We start from the raw sequence: 16,572 nt of genomic DNA on the forward strand, positions 1-16,572 counted from the left end.
CCACTACGCCATCTTGATGGTCCTAGAGATTATTAATTGCCAGATTTAGAAAGATACGCATCACATTTTCCTTTATTTTTGAATCCTATATTTTATATAGACACATAAAGCCATGTATACTTATACGACACAAAAGTAGAAGGGAAACTGTAAGGAACTAATGGGAGGGCAGAGAAAGGAAACGTTAGGAAAGAATCAGCCCAGTGTCACACAAAGGACCACATGAACAAAGTGAAAGTTGGCAAGACAATTCTTTTTGAAGAAAGGGTGTGCCAGAATACACAGCAACCTAACAAGCACACTTGGCCAAGATGTTTTTTGTCTTTTATCCCTAACTTAGGTGGTGAGTGAGTCTCATACCATTGGTGGAAGCTTGGCTTCACAATCTGATGTAACTGGCCAACGGACGCAATGGGAAAGGGGGAGGATCTGGAAATATGTATTCCGGTAGGGCTGTCTTTGATAGAAAGAACAACAACAATTTTTTACAGGGAAGACAAAAGGGGTGGAGGTGGGAATATGGTTAAAATACATGAACCCCAGTACTGTGTACCTTGATTATATGTTAATAAAAAGTGACTTGTTGAGTGAACAATTTAGAGCAACTTTCTAAGTGTTCCTACCTGGGTTTTCAGTTTATGTCAATTTCACACAAACTAAGACACTAGAGAAGAACTCAACTGAGGAATTTCTTCCATCAGACTGGCCTGTGGGTATGTCTGTAGGGCATTTTCTTGTTAATTGATTGATGTAAGAGGGCCCACCCCACTGGGGGTGGTGTCAACCTTGGGCAGGTGGTACTGGTTTGTATAAACAAGCTGAGCAAGCCTTGAAAAGCAAGTCAGTAAGCAGCGTTCCTCCAGTAATCTCTGCTTCAATTCCTGCCTCCAGGTTCCTGCCTTGGCTTCTGTGGTTGGTTGAAAGAAAAGGAGGTGTGGCTTTATTGGAGTTAAGTGTGACCTTGTTGGAGAAAATGTGTCAAACTGGGCGTGGGTTTTCAGGTCTCATACATGCTCAAGCCACACCCAGTGTCTCAGTTCACTTCCTGTTTCCTTTGATCAAGATTATTAACTCTCAGCTCCTTCTCCAGCACCATGTGTGCCTGGATGCTAGCATGTTCCACCATGATGATAAAGGGCTAAACCTTTGAACTCTAAGCCACCCAATTAAATGTTTTCCTTTATAAGAGTTGTTGTGGTCATGGAGTCGCTTCACAGCAATAAAACCCTAACTAAAACAAGGGTGCACAGGATTCCCCCAGACTGTGATAGCTCCTATCAATGCTCTTGATGGTCAAGACACAAGCATAACCTCAGTGATGGACCATAACCTGTAAGCCAAATAAATAAACCCTTTCCTCCCAAAGTTGTTTTTGATCAGTGTTTTATCACAATGAAAGGAGGCAAACTAGGACAATGACACCTAATCACTCGGGTATTTGTTCTGTTCTTTGCTAGATTCCAAGTTCATTAACCAAGTTCATTCCAAGTTCATGCACGCGCAACACACACACACACATGGCAACAACCAAGGGTTGTTTCTTAAGTGTCCTTTCTCTGTTCCTACTGCCACATTAGCCACAGCAAAAGCACTCGGTTGTTAAGTGACTTGAGAAATCAGGATCATTAAAATTGAAAATGTCCATTTAAGCCAGCCTACCCTTTTGTGATGCTAAAGTATCCCCTTTGTGAGTACATTCTTCTCTCTCAGCTAGACCAATTGCCACTTTTAACCTGGGCTTTTCGTTCAGAGCCTCTAGTAATCTTATTGCTATAATTTTCACAAGAGGAACACTAAAGCAATTTAATATTATTTTTTTAACCACAAAGATTTGTTTCCATTTTGCATGTATTGGGTAGCTAAGATTTCTGTAGCATCTTATAAAATAATAATATGGCACCTTACAGCATTAAAAACAAAATGCTTAAAAGGCAAAAAACAAGAACCACCAAAAAAGTAAGAGGTTAAAATATTTAAATTAGTATGTGAGGAGTTGGAGAAATGCCTAAGCAGTTAAAGAACACTTGCTGTGATGAACCAGCCTGCCTCCATCTTAGGCTTAAAAGCCATCTTACAGTAAAGTTCATTCCTGTTTATGATTAAACCTCTGTTTCTCAAGAACTGGGCTATGCCCCACCTGTAACCTTAACTACAAATGGTTCTGTACTGCCTGTTCCAGGAATGGCAACTATGCCTTTGCTTCCAAAAGTTAATAACTATCTTGCAACCCTACCTGTATTTCAAATGAGTTGTTATAACTACCTTGTTATGGCTACCTGTTGTTATGACTACCTTGTTATGCCCACCTTGCAACGATGTCTTTTATTCAGCAGTTCATTAGGACTAACTTGTTATACTTATGTTCTGCTCATTAATTTTTCCTCACCAAGTCCCCCATTTAGAAACTCCCTACCCCAAAAGCTATAAAAACCTTGTCTTCCTGATGCCCAAGGAATCCTGTCTTAAGGTGAGGCAGACTATGTACACAAATAAAAAAAGGCTTGTTTTAATTAACTGCTTACTTTAATTAATTTGGTCATGATCATTTAGGCCAGTGGTCTTCCTCATCATATTTGGATTAACAGTTGCTCTTACAGAGGACTTGGATTCAGATCCCAGCATCTGCATAGTGGGTCTTGAACACCCAGGCAACCGAATGCACATGGTACACATACATACATACATGCAGGCATAACACTTGCACAAATAAAATAAAAATAAAGTCTAAGCTAAAATTTAAAAATAAAAATTAGCATATGAATGCTTTAATATGAACAACTAAGCTATCTGAAATTCCCAGAGAAAATCACACCTATAATGAACATTCCACAAGGCTGAACTTCAATAGTTGTGAAGAAATTGGAAGGTGGCAGGTCAACGGCCAAATTATCTTGGGGTATTTTAGACCTCTAAATAGTCACACATTGCCTACCTCTGTGTGTGATCTAACATCCTTGTGACTGTTAGGCAAATCCACTTGGAATATACAAGCATAACCTTAGTTTCTACTAATTTAAAAGCCAAGAATGTCATCAGGCCTATAGCGGATGTTTCCCTGCTTTTCTGAAAACTGCCTACCTGACGTTTTCACCCATGCATTAGAAAAGCGCCTTATTTTCTTTGTTCTGTTACTATAAAAAGCTTGTGAAAGTTACTACATTGTAACATGGAATTTTGGGTAACTTAAATTTGTGTTATTGGGCCATGGTCACTCATACTTGGCTCCTGAATAAATTATGTTTTCTCCTTTGAAGCACAAACTGTGTTTTTATACATTTACGAGCACTCAGGCCATGAATAGGGCAGGTAAGGGAAGTACAAGTCTAGACTATTAGTTTACTTATACTTATTTTTATTTATGTGGTATTTATGTGGTATTTGTGAGTGTGAGTATATATATATATATATATATGTGTCACATGGATGCAGGTGCCCACAGATGCCAAAAGAGGGTAACTGGATCCCCTAGAGATATTACAGGCCTTTGCAAGTTGTTCAGTGTAGATGCTGGGAACTGAACTTGGGTCATCAGAAAGAGGAACAAGCACTCTTAACCACTCAGCCATCTCTGCAGTGCTACAAATTCTGTTTTAAAAGTAAACTTGTTACTTTGTTCACTGTGTTTTTTAAGTTAATTTTGAATTAAAATATAACGCATTAGGGGGCTGGGGAGATGGCTCAGGAATTTAGACCACTTGTTGCTCTTGCAGAGGACTGAGACTGGAGTCCCAACATGGACATAATGGCTCATAACAATCTGTAACTTTAGTTCCAGAGAATCTCATGCCTTCTTTTAATCTCAGTGGGTACCAGGTACATGTGTGGTACACATACATACAAACAGGCAAAACACTCATACACATAAACTTTAATCTAAAAAATGTTGAAATAAAGTTTAAAATAGCATATACCACAGCACTCCTACTCCTAGGTGCATACTCATAACCAAAAGCAAATTCACAACGAATATTTCCACATGATGATTTGTGGGAGCACTATTCACAACAGGTCGAAGGTCCATCGACAATGAATAAACTGTGGTGAACATATACAACAGAATTTTATTGAGCTATAAGGAGGAATGCGACCATTTGGGTAAGCCTTGACAAGATTAAGGTCAGTAAAAGAAACCAGATACAAAAAGTCACACGCGCCATACGGTTTCACTTGTATGAACTACTAGAGTAATAAAATCTATACAAAATGACTGGTAGCTGCTGAAGGGCTAAAGACAACAATCAAAACAAAGCTTCAGGTGGGCTGAGAAACTCTAGGCTGAAAAGCTGACTTAACTGGCAAAGCCTAAGGGTCGTTAGGACCCAGGACTTTTCTGATAGGAGGATGAGCATACCAACCTGCTATCTACCACTTGAGACTTCAGGGAACTGATCTTCAGATGGAATCTTCCATCCCCAAAGTCCTCTTTTCTGTACCACATGCACACACAGTCCAAGGAAAGACCGATGTCTTTCAGCTGTTCTGGTTAAAGAATAATTCTTCTTGTGTAGATGTTGGTCTGCACTTTCTTCTATTCCCACGTTGCCTCAATCAATCTGGATCTAACCGTTGCTAGGGAATGAGGAGTTACTACTAACAAGAACAAGGGTTAATTCTGGAATCGCTATATTAAACCGAGAGCTGTACAGGATCAGTGAATGCCGCTGTACCATCCACTTTCAAACAGTTCTTTTTGCTATAAAAATGCTAGCCAAGCATGTTTGTGCACACCTTTAAGCCCAGCACTTGAATGGCAAAGGCAGTTGTGAGTTTGAGACCAGCCTGGTCTACAGAGTGAGTTTCAGGACAGCCAGGACTATGGAGACAAACCTTGTCTCAAAAAAAATTGCTGATGTTGAGCAGGGCATAGTATCTCATACCTAAAATCCTAACACTTGGGAGGCTGAAGCCAGAGGATCACAGTGAGTTCAAGACTACAATAAGCTACACAGTGCTATCTCAAAAAGAAAAAGACAATAGTCACAAAAAAACTGAAACAACAAAAAGACATGAGAATAAGATGTGGGCTTGTGGAGAAGAAGGCTTTCACTAAGAATGCGAGGGGAGAGGGTGTTAAAGGGTGAAAATGACCAAATTTCATTCTATACATGTATGAGGTTGTCAAAAGAATAATAAAAATTACTTTTAATTAGAAACAAAAGGATTATTAAATTTTAAAATTAAAAAAAAATGGTGTGTGTGTGTGATGCAGGGGTCAGAAGACAACTGTGGAAGTTGATTTGCTCTTTCCACTATGTGGGCTGAAGAGAAGGAACTCGACCCAGCTCAACCCGATTCCCGAGTTTTCAAATCTCTTTTCTTTACATTTTGTATTTGAGAAAACAGGCTTACTTACAACTCCATGTCTTGCACCTTCTAAATTTCACTTTTTAAAAATTTTATTTTTATTTTATATGCATTGGTGTTTTTCCTGCATGTATATTTGTGAGAGGGTGTCAAATCTTGGAATTACAGGCAGTTGTGAGCTGCCTGTGGGTGCTGGGAATTGAACCCAGATCCTCTGGAAGAACGGCAAGCATTCTTAACTACTAAGAATAAGCCATCTTTCACTTTTAACTGAAAATAAACAAAATGAGAAACTGAAGTCATCTTAACGCCCACATTAACATATACTTCATATCCAGGTAAAAGAATAACTCATTTTTAAACCCAAAATTGGTTATAGCACATGTCTGCCACCTTCCCCACACAATATTGGGAAGGCAAAGCTCCCCTGGTTCTTGCTTACCACTTTGACCTAACTATGTTGCGGACAAAACACAGAAACACTTTCTGCCCCCAGAATTGCTGCTGAATGACATTTAATTAAGTACAGAAACGTGTGAGTGCCACAGGCTGCCTCTAGGGGGAAAAGAAAAGAATCCCTTTGGTTCTCTTTCATGAAGTAAACATTTTCCAATTCCCTTTGAATCTTCATAGCCCGTATCTAGGGAACAGGGTGGTGGTTTCTTCAGATAATTCTTTCATCTTAAGTATAATTACTTCAGAGGCTTTAAAAAGAAAAGGAAAGTATTAGTTACATCAAAAAGTAATAATAAGCACCTTTAAAATCATCGCTGTTAATCTTTACAGCATTTTAGCTTGAGACCACCCCACTTATGACGACAGTAGCCTCAGATAAACAGAAAAATCAACAGAGAGCTCAAAGAGCTCCTAGTAGAGTGATACAACTCCTTGTAGTTCCTTTTTAGTTTGGTAATTCTGGAAACTGAACTTGGGCCCCAGGCAAAGCAGTCAAGTGCGCTATCACTGAGCAACAGGCCCAGGTGAACAGAGCACTGAACTCTTGACAAGTTGTCCAAAAGTTATTTTTCCAACTAAATACTAGCATACCCAACCCAAGGCCTGCCATAACCTTTAGCGTCATTCCAAGTGGCACCTGGCTCCAAGTATAAACTTAATAACACTATCCATGATGCTGTTCTCTCTTATAAAATATAGTAACAGAGGAAATAAGCTGCCCTTGAACATCAATCCTGTCTCTAGCCTCTTCTTGCAAAGATACAACACTACCTTATAATTTTTATTTCTTGGACTTATTTATTTATTTATGTTTGAGTGTTTTGCCTACATGCATGTATGTACACTGCATGTGTGCCTGGTGCTCTCAGAAGTCAGAAGTGGGCATCAGATCCCCTGGAACCAGAGTCACAGATGGTTGTAAACTCCATTACGGGTTCTGTGAACTGAACCCAGGCCGCCTATAAGAGCCATAAGTACTCTTAACTACTGACTCATCTCTCCAGACTCAATCATATTTTATTTTATACAAAACCAAGAGAATATGCTCTGCTATGAGTGGCCTACAACACATTTAGTAAGATGGTCTTTAGCTTTATTTTGTTGAACTTTATTTTTTTAAACTTTTAAAAGATTTATTTATTTCATTTTATGTGCTGAGGGTTTGCTTGTATGTGTATTTGTTCACCATGCACATGCCTGATGCCCACAGAGGCCAGAAGAAGACACCAGATGGCATGGAATTGGAGAATAGTCATGATAGTCATAGATAGGCACAAGCCATGATGTGGGTGATGGGAATCAAACTTGGATCCTCTGACCGGCACTTTAAACAACTGAACCATCTCTCTAGCTCCCTATTTCAAATTTTATTTTTACTAATGTGTATTGTATAAATGTGTGTGTGTGTGTGTGTCTGTGTGTGTGTGCGTGTGTGTGTGTGTGTGTGTGTGTGTGTGTGTGTGTGTGAGAGAGAGAGAGAGAGAGAGAGAGAGAGAGAGAGAGAGAGAGAGAGAGAGAGAAGCACAGTTGTGCCACAGCATGTGTGTGAAGGTCAGAGGACAAATTCCAGGAATCAGTTCTCTCCTCCTAACATGAGATCAAGTCATCAGGCTGGCATAGCAGGTGCTCTTACCTGCAAAGCCATCTCACTGCCCCAAGGTATCATTTAAAAATAAAAGGAAGAATTAAATAACATAAAAATCAGTGATTTTAACTATGATTTGAGCTTTTCATAAATGGATAACTGTAATTTATTCAGCAAGTAGGTGGGGGGGTTGATTTTGTTTTTAAGATAGCATCTAATATAATCAAGTCACTGTGTACCTGAGGATTATTTTGAACTGCACTGCCTGAGTGTTGGCACTATAGACATGTAACATATACACACAATTAGCAGACAGTGTTTGTAAATAAAGTTCTATTGGCACCCAGACACATCCACTTATTTCTATAGTGCCTAAGGCTGCTTTCTCGTTGCAGTGATAGAATAGCTGGGCTATTAATATATATAGCCCATAGCAGAAAATACTATCTGGTGTTAACAAAGCTTTTTCTGGTCAACTTCCAAAATAGACTATTACAGTTCTAACCAATAATTTATAGGTACTGATATGGTCATTCCTGGCCTCAGACACATGCCCTCTCTCCCAAATACTGTCTCTTGATAGCACTGAGGCTAAATCTGGTCTGAGAAGGACCCTGCAAACCAAGTCCTGTAATGCTGCCATCTCCATCAAGATGCCTGCTTGCTGTAAGACAAACAAATGATTCGCCAAAATGTTTTCTTACCTTCAGGTGGCCCCTGTCATTCCTGAAGCATAAAGAGCTTCAGTTGATTTCCAGTTCAGCTAGCTTTGCCTCTGAAAAGCTGTCGTCGCTGACATCACTGTAAGCATCACTACAACAGAGAAAAATTACTCAGCAAGATGTTAAAAAAGCCACAAGTAATTAGTCAAGTTGTAGCTCCAAACCTGTTCCATAGTGAAGACCCATGTAGAAGAAATACTAAGTGATATTCTATGATCATTCTGTAGTCTAACCACATGCACTGGTCCTTCTTTGCTCAGAGCAGCTGATTACTTGCCTTCATCACAATTCCTAAGTTATTTCTTCGGAAACTTAAGGAAAGCGTTTCAAGGGTTGAAATGTAGAAAGCACAGACTACAGATCAGCTGTCCGTTTCCACAAAGCCTTGACTGCTCGGCTGCCTGCCCCTGTGCCTGTGGCTTGCTTTCTACTCAAGTTCTATCAACAATCTGATTTTGTATGAAAGTCTGAAGCCAGGAGTGGTGGCTCACAGTTGTAATCCCAGAATTTATGAGGCTGAGGCAGGAGGATTGCCAAAGAGTTCCAGGCCAACCGAGGCTATTTTAAACTTCTGTCTCAAAAGAAGTCATGAGAGCTGCAGGATGGATGCAGCTGAGATGATCGTAGGCAGAGAACTAACCCAGACTCAGAAAGACAATGTTTATGTTTTAGCATTTTGTACTTCCTATTATTTTACAGAAAATACATAAAATAATGCACATATATATGACATTAAGTAAAACTGTCTAGGGGGGTGAAGATGACTAATGGGAGGGAGGAGAAAAGAAAGGCAAGTGAGGATACCAAGAGGAATACTTTCAGTACTTGATACATACTGACATATACTTCTAGGGTAACCTTAAATTTTTGTTTAATTTTAGATATTTTGTAAAGAAGGAGGGCCACCAATATGGCTCAGCTGGTTAAAGCACTTTGTGTAGAGCCTTAAGATCTGAATCCAACACCCGGATCCCAAAAGTTGTCCTTTGACCTCCACTGTCCTCACTGTGGCAGACACGTATGCAAATACATCACATGTACGCACACACACACACACACACACACACACACACACACACACACACACACGAAGACATTTTTGAAAGAAGTAAGGCAAGTGGAAATGTGGTCACTATGGGCACACCTTGATGGGGCTACCGGGACTTCAGCCCCTCTTCTCCCTTTTTGCCTCCTAGCCAGCATAATGTAATCAGTTTTCTTTTACCATGAGCTTCCCACCATGGTGTTCTGCCTTATCACAGAACCAAAGCAATGCAGCCAGAAGACCATAGCTAGAACCCTCTCAAACAAAACTTTTAAGGAAAAGAAAAGCAGAATTGACAAATCCCTTCATTTTGTGCTAATCTAGATGAGAGACTCAATCTATCTGAGGTTGAGTACCATGTTGTCCTGCACCTACTGAAGACAATTTGTTCACAAGTGCACAAGCTATTAGTTCAATACTGGAGGTTTTTCACTTTTTATCCCTCTGACAACAATCATTATACTTTTTTGTTTTTTTTATTTTTTTTATTATTCAATTAAAAATTTCCACCTCCTCCCATTTCCCTCCTGCTCCACCAACAATCATTTTCTTTAACAATGAGAGGGTCTAGGACACACTACTCCAAAATATGGCACTATGGCATAGTAAACATTTTAAAGTAAAGGAATCTGAGTTGGTATGACAGGGCAAGACAGTGCAGGGGTTCCTCCACCCCACACTTTTCATGAGACCATTTGGGGCTTGACTAGGATTTTATCTCCTTGATGGCAAATCCCATGGGAAATTACCTGAATCTATTGTAGGAAGCCAACGCCAAGATACCCAGTTAATTTATCCTGGCTCCTGTTAAACAACCGCCTGCTCATGCAAACCTCTCCCTCCATATCTGCTCGTCTTAGTTTTTCTTAAGCTGCTTGCTTGTGCAAAACCTCCCCCTACAGCTGCTGAGCAAGATAACCAGATGTGGGTTTTGCTTCCAAAAGCCACTTGCTCTAAAATCTCTGGGCCAAAGTTGGGTCCTGAATACCAGAGAGTAGTCCCAGCAGCTGGAATAAAGACTTTGACTAGGCTATTAACTGTGTCTGAGTGGTCTTCTCTGGTGGGCCCCCCCATAACGAAAATATACACAGGAAGGTCTCTTGAACTTCCATCTGCCCTTCTGCCCTAAAACAGGCATTTTGACCCTCCCTGAAGCAGATCTTCAGACCCTGAAGTGAAAGAAGTAAAAAAAAAAAAAAAAAAAGCAACCGAACAAGTCAGCTTTGCTAAGTTCTCCCAGTTTTTTGTCACGATATCACATCCTCTTTGTCCACTTATATTTCCTCATGTTTCTCCTGCTGTTCATCAGCTATGCTATAACAGAAAACACTAAAGAGGTCAGTGAGATAACTCAGCAGATAAAGTACTGGCTGTGCAAGCCTGAATACCCGCATTCAATCTCCAGAAGCCACCACATGAAAACTGAATGGAGCGAAACAACTCCATAAAGTTGTCCTCTGACATACACACACAGGGAGAAAGAGAGAGGGTGGAGAGAGTGATGGAAGGAGAGAGAAATGAGGAAGATGGGGAGAGAGGGGAGATGGAGGGAAACAGTGAGACAGAAGGAGAACAAACTAAGGTTTCCCTGGGTCTTCATTTCCTGATAAAGACTGTCGTGCTTCATGCCTGAGCCATCCCTGACTTTGGCCAGGCATTTGCTCACCCAAATAGCAATAAAAGTCTGTATTCCTTAACAGGTGAAATTTCACTTTTGTTCTTTTAAAAGAAACAGGGAAAGTGCTGGAGAAGGTCTATGCAGACAGACTAGAAAACTCTCCTAGGCTACACTCACAGAGTGACTACCGATAAGCAGACAGAACACATCATCCACGTCTCCCTTTGTTTAGCCGCTCTCCTTCTGGACTTTCCGCAGGGGCATGGGAGCAGCAGACCAGAGAAAACAGGTAGTAAAAGGTTAAGAATTGGTCAGAGATGGAATATATGTTAGCTGAAGATATAAAAAACCACATATCCTTGTTATTATTAAAGTCAAATAACACCTCCCAGGTGCACTCTTTTTTTACAGTTATAATATTTATATGTACTTTAGCTTTTATCATGACTAAGGAAAATGTAACTAGAACTATAAATTTTTTAACTACATCGAAGACTCCAGAAGGATATAATATTACCTAAGTAAACAGAAATTAAAAAAAAAGAACTTAGGACTTTTCATTACATGAGACACATCTGCTCCTGGCAGCACCAGTCTACTTCAAGAGGAATGGGCATTGAATAGGCTCCTTATGGAGTTGGTTACCCATTTGGGCAAGAAACTGCTCTTGCCTGAACTTCTTGATGAACTGGGTATGCAGGCTCCACAGAGAAATGACTGCTGAACTTGCCTAAAGTTGAGAAGGTCCTTTGCAGTTCCTGCTTCAGAAAAGAGTCTGCTAGACATTCTGCAGGACACAGAAGAATGTTACTGACAAACTACCAATTTAGGTGGAACTGCCTTTGAAATTTCCTGCTTCATGGAAAAGTCTGCCGGATACCATGGCCTGTAGGCTGAAGGTGGATGCCCCAAGGGTACAGAAGAACTTTGGGTGACTGTCCAGGCAGTGAGATGCCTCTGTCATTTCTAGAGCTTTGGATGTTGCTTACAATCTACTTTCTGTTTACCCAGTTGCACTCTTTAGCTAGGGAAAAGCACCCGTACTGCTGTATAAAATGACTGAAGCTTGTTTTAGTAGTTGGTTTGTTTGGTTTTTTTTTTTTTTTAAGATTGACCCAAGGGCTGGAGATTTAGCTCTGTTGAAAGAGTGCTTGCCTCCAATCCCTAGCCCTGCAAAAACTGGGCATGGGAGTCCCTGCCTGTTATCTCAGTACTCACAATGCTGGGAAAGGAAGATGGATGATAAATTTGAAGCCAGCCTAGACTCCGGAGTGAATTCCAAGATATTGTAGGCTTCTGAGTGAAAGCCTATCTCAAACTTAACTAACTAATTAATTAAAAATCCAAACAACTACATCTTCATCAGAGATTAGTCAGAGATGTATAAATCTGGTCTGAAAATTACATAAAAATAAGCTTTTGCTATTCATGAAGGTTACATGTTCCTATGACATGCTCTCAAAACTTAGGGAAATATAGAGTCAGGAAAAACCATTAAATTCGAAAAATTTAAGTTTCCGAATTATTTACTAAAAATAATTTTTAAATTAATTTAAAAAACAAAAATTAATGTAAGAATGAATTATTTCCTGTACCAGGCAGAATTCCCCACCAGAGCCCTCAGATGGTTCGACTCTAACCCACCAGCTCTCATTTTCTACCTGAAGGTTGTCTTCACCGAGCTGTCAGTGCATTAGAATGGAACCACCTGAGTCAAGCAAATTGAGGCTCAGCTTGAATTTATTCATCGCTAAGGTTAAAAATATTTCCTAAGCGTTCTGAGACTAGGTAGAACAATAAACCATGACACTCAAGAACAGAATTTTCAGACTAGGCGTTCCTGCTAAACTTGCTGATTTAAAGCATTCATCTGGAAGCAAAAAACAAGTGATAGAAATAAAATGTGGGTCACCAAACAAACATAAAACAACACCAGTTTCTGCAACAGACTAGAAAATGTGGTTGCCACTCTGGGACCTATAGGGTTTAAGGGATCATTTTTATTTCACACAAAACAAATTCAAAAGTCAGTCATAAGCTAGATATGCACATAGACAGGCATATTTCACTAAAACTATCACAGCTCCATTTTAAAATAACCCATCTTTTTAAATAATCTACAGACACACACACACTAGGATCTTTTGTTGTTGTTAACAGAAAATGATTCTGCAATGTCGTCCACACAGCCTCAAACTCACAATCCTCCTGCCTCATCTTTGTGCATATGGAATTAAAGACCAGCACTATGCTTAGCTAAATACTAGAGGTTTTCATGTTAAATTCTAATAAGTGTCACAAAACAGACACATATAGCTCTTGTTACATTTTAGGAAGGCACAGTTTTAAAATTATTCAATATAAGTACAAGTAACCATGGCTATTTACATTTAAAACAATTAAGAGTGAAATGGAATTTAAAATTTCATTCCTTACTTATACTAGCACTTTGCCATTTGTGGCTAATGACTGCCATTTTTTAATAGTGCAGATTATTGAACATTTCCATCATCTGAGAAAGTTTTAATGGAGAGTATTGATTTAAAACTAATGGGGCCAGCCAGATGGCTCAGCAGGTAAAGATGCCTGCCGCCAAGCCCAAGAACTTGAGTTCGAGCCAAAGAACCCCTTGGTGAAAGGAAGAGAACTGACTTCTGAAAGTTGTTGTCTCAACACATCACACACACAAAGTATCATGCATGCAAAATAAAAATGTTATAAGTAAACTTAAAAAACAATAAATGACTAAAAATAAACTATAATCACTATGGTAGTCATGATTATCATTATTTCCTCAAAAAAATGTTTTTTAAAGGCTTTTCTATGTGTGGCTAATTAAAATTATAGCAATTATCTCTCATGCACATGTCCTGCAAGTTGTGGAAACTCTCTTATTTTAAAAAGTAGTTCGTGGATCTCCCTCTCCCTCCCTCTCTCTCTCCTCCCTCTCCCTCTCCTCCTCCCTCTCCCTCTGAGACAGGGTTTCTCTGTGTAGCCCTGATTGTCCTGGAACATGCTATAGACCAGGCTGGCCTCAAACTCAGAGAGATGTGCCTGCTTCTACCTCCCAAGTGCTGTGATTATAAGTATGTACCACCACTACCTGGCTCAAGTCAAACCATATTTTGTGTAAGATTTTTAGCTGGGGATTTGAAATAAGAAGCTTCAGTTCTACCAACAAAGCAAGGAGTCTACTCTTAATCGCTTCCAGGGGAAAGGGAGGTCATTCACAAAGAAGCAGGCTTTGTTAGTATGTATCCTATGCTACTTGACCAAGGCAAGGGAATAAGGTGTATGTGACTAGGCTACGTGAGAGCACAGGGAGTGGGGCTTGGTTAATGTGAGACTATGCAATGTGAAAGCAGTCAGGCTGCCTTCCACCTCCAGATGTCAGAAAGACTGGGTGTGTTGCTGTCCTGCTCACAGCCCTCTGTGTTTCAGGTCTGGGTTCTAATAGTGGCAAGACAAAAACCATCAGTTTCAGTACAGGTGGGAATTGCTATTCTAGGACACTACTCTGACTTTCAAGGCTTGACCACAATGGTCTCCATGTTTATTTGTTTTTGAGACAGTCTTTTGTAGATCATACTGATTGCAAATCCACTATGTAGCCAAGAATGACCTCAAATTTCTGCTCCTCTTGCCTCTACCTCATAAGTGCTAGATTGCTGATGTGATCTGTCAAAGCTTGTTTACATGGTGCTAGGGATGGAACCCTGGGCTTCATACATGCTAGGCCAGCACTATACCAAATGGCAAAACATTTCAGTCATTTGAAAAAGTTTTAAATTATAGTTATTGATTTAAAAGTAATAAATAACCTGTCTGTCAATGACGCCTTACTCCTAATAAATTACCAGTATATAAAAACAGTCTAAGATACTAGGGGAAGGGTATGGTGATGCTCCATATATCCCACCTCTTATGCTACCCTGAAGCAGCCATTAAATCACTTCTTCTCTATTAATAGAAAGAGGTGGTTAAAATTTTAAAACAAGTCTAATGGCATAGTTAAGACTCACAGCATGCATGAGCTCCTACAATACTTTGTATCAAAATCCATTTCGTGTGAAAAAGTGTGTTTTAAAAACACATTGCCATGCACAGTTTTCCCCAAAGCATTGGTACTGCTAGACTTTCTTGTTTCTCAAAGGGCCCCTGGAAGCCATAAAACACAAAAGCAAGGAATAAAAACTTAGTATGCTCTGAATGAGTTTTGCATCTCATAGTAAACAGGAGACTTCAACCCAGGCAGGGCTTTCAAAGCACAGTGGTCTGTATCACTATGAACGACATTGCTCGCTGGCAACCGTATTATCAACGCCACAGTGAAGTGCAGCCTATAAAGAGACCTTTTAACCAATGCATAATCCCCAAAAGAAGGAGTACTCAGATGTGACTTATTAACAATAATTTACCAGAAAAAAACCCCTCACAGTATGTGCTAAAGTCAAACAATCATGCGGGGAGGGGGTGGGCGGGCGTTAAAAAGAACTGCTTAAAAAAAAAGATTGGGTTTTCTTTCCCAATGTAACAAAGGAGCAAAAGCAGTCTTTTGATATAAGTTTACCAAGCCTCTTGCCACTATTCCTCACAGCAGCCCTAAGGCTGGACAATGGCGACTTGGACACAACCTCCAAAGAGTGACAGATGCAGACCCAGAAGCCTCAACTCCACCATCAAAACCACCACCACAGCAATAAAACGTTTGAGCACATATTGGATGATTGGCCCTAGCAGCATCAACCATGAAGGCCAAAAGTCAAGGTGGGCCCAAGTTCACAGAGTACTGGAAACTGAAAGGCACACAGGTGCAGAGGAGAACCTCTGAGTCTTTGGTTGGAGCAGGAAAGTGAGGAAGGCAAGCCTTAGACTCTAAGGCTTGGAGGGAGAAAGGTACAGTGCTAACACAGTACAGTGTCCCCCAGCCCCGTGCCCACCTTCACATGCCCCATGAGCTGACGTCCTAATAGGATATAGACTGGTGTTCCCTCTCACTAAGCAGGTCCAGAACATATATCAATAGTCAGGAGGCAAAGGCATTAAACTTCTCTGGGGAGTTCTCAAGACTTCGAGATATTCTGTATGGATTTATGTGCATTTTAATCTATAAACCAAGGTAAGCCTTTGAGGGTTTTGAGCTGCAAAGTCATGTGGGAAGACCATTCTAATGGCAGAAGATAGCTTAGGAGGATTAGAAAAAGAAAAACCAGAGGCAGGGAAGTCCAGGCAAAAGGCTTTGTACTAAGTAAAAGATGAAGGTAGCAACGTATACCAGTGTGACAGTACAGGCCTGCAATCCCAGTACCAGGGAGGTGGTGGGAAGAATTCGAGATAATTCTCAGCTACATATTGAGCTGGAAACTAGCCTGGGATATGTGAGACTCTCCTACAAAGCTAAAAGTATGGGCTGAATAGTAGATAATGCCATTGGAAGTGAATGTTAGTTTTCTTAGGTGTGACATGGACCTGTGTGAAAAATGTCTTAATTTTAGGAAATTTTATGAAATATTTAGGTATGAAGTGCCACCATGTTTGCAACCTTTAAAGGTCCAAAAGTAAACTTTGTATACAGAAGACAGAGAGAGAAAGGGGGCATAACAGAGCTATAACAACTGGTAAATGTGCTCAAATGGCTACGAGGTTTGCTGGACTAATCTTCTATCTTGCTAATATACTTGAAAGCTTACAAAATAAAAAAAAAATGGGGGGAAAATACACATATTCACTATTATACCTGGCTTACTTTTTTGTTGCTGTGAAGAGACACCATGGCCAAGGCAACTTGCTTACAGCTTCAGAGAGTGAATCTATGACCATCATGGTGGGAAACATGACAATA

General features: G+C 40.1%; 1 protein-coding gene across 3 annotated transcripts in view; it reads right to left on the minus strand.

The window, feature by feature from the left end:
• Window positions 1-3,936: 3,936 nt before the first annotated feature.
• Window positions 3,937-16,572, minus strand: part of LOC121444776 (CTP synthase 2) — a 123,781-nt gene continuing 111,145 nt past the window's right edge. For 2 of the 3 annotated variants that reach the window (XM_041646694.1, XM_041646695.1), the window contains exons 18-19: window positions 8,050-8,158; window positions 3,937-6,008 (exon numbers count right to left, since the gene is read on the minus strand). In XM_041646694.1, the coding sequence (XP_041502628.1) occupies window positions 8,089-8,158 (70 nt within the window). In that variant the 3' untranslated portion in view covers window positions 3,937-6,008; window positions 8,050-8,088. The remainder of the gene's footprint in view (window positions 6,009-8,049; window positions 8,159-16,572) is intronic. The other variant, XM_041646692.1, reaches the window with a different exon arrangement.

This window comes from Microtus oregoni, unplaced genomic scaffold (genome assembly GCF_018167655.1).
Source record: "Microtus oregoni isolate MIOR12 unplaced genomic scaffold, Mior012 000140F_ref0000409, whole genome shotgun sequence".
NCBI lineage: Eukaryota > Metazoa > Chordata > Mammalia > Rodentia > Cricetidae > Microtus > Microtus oregoni.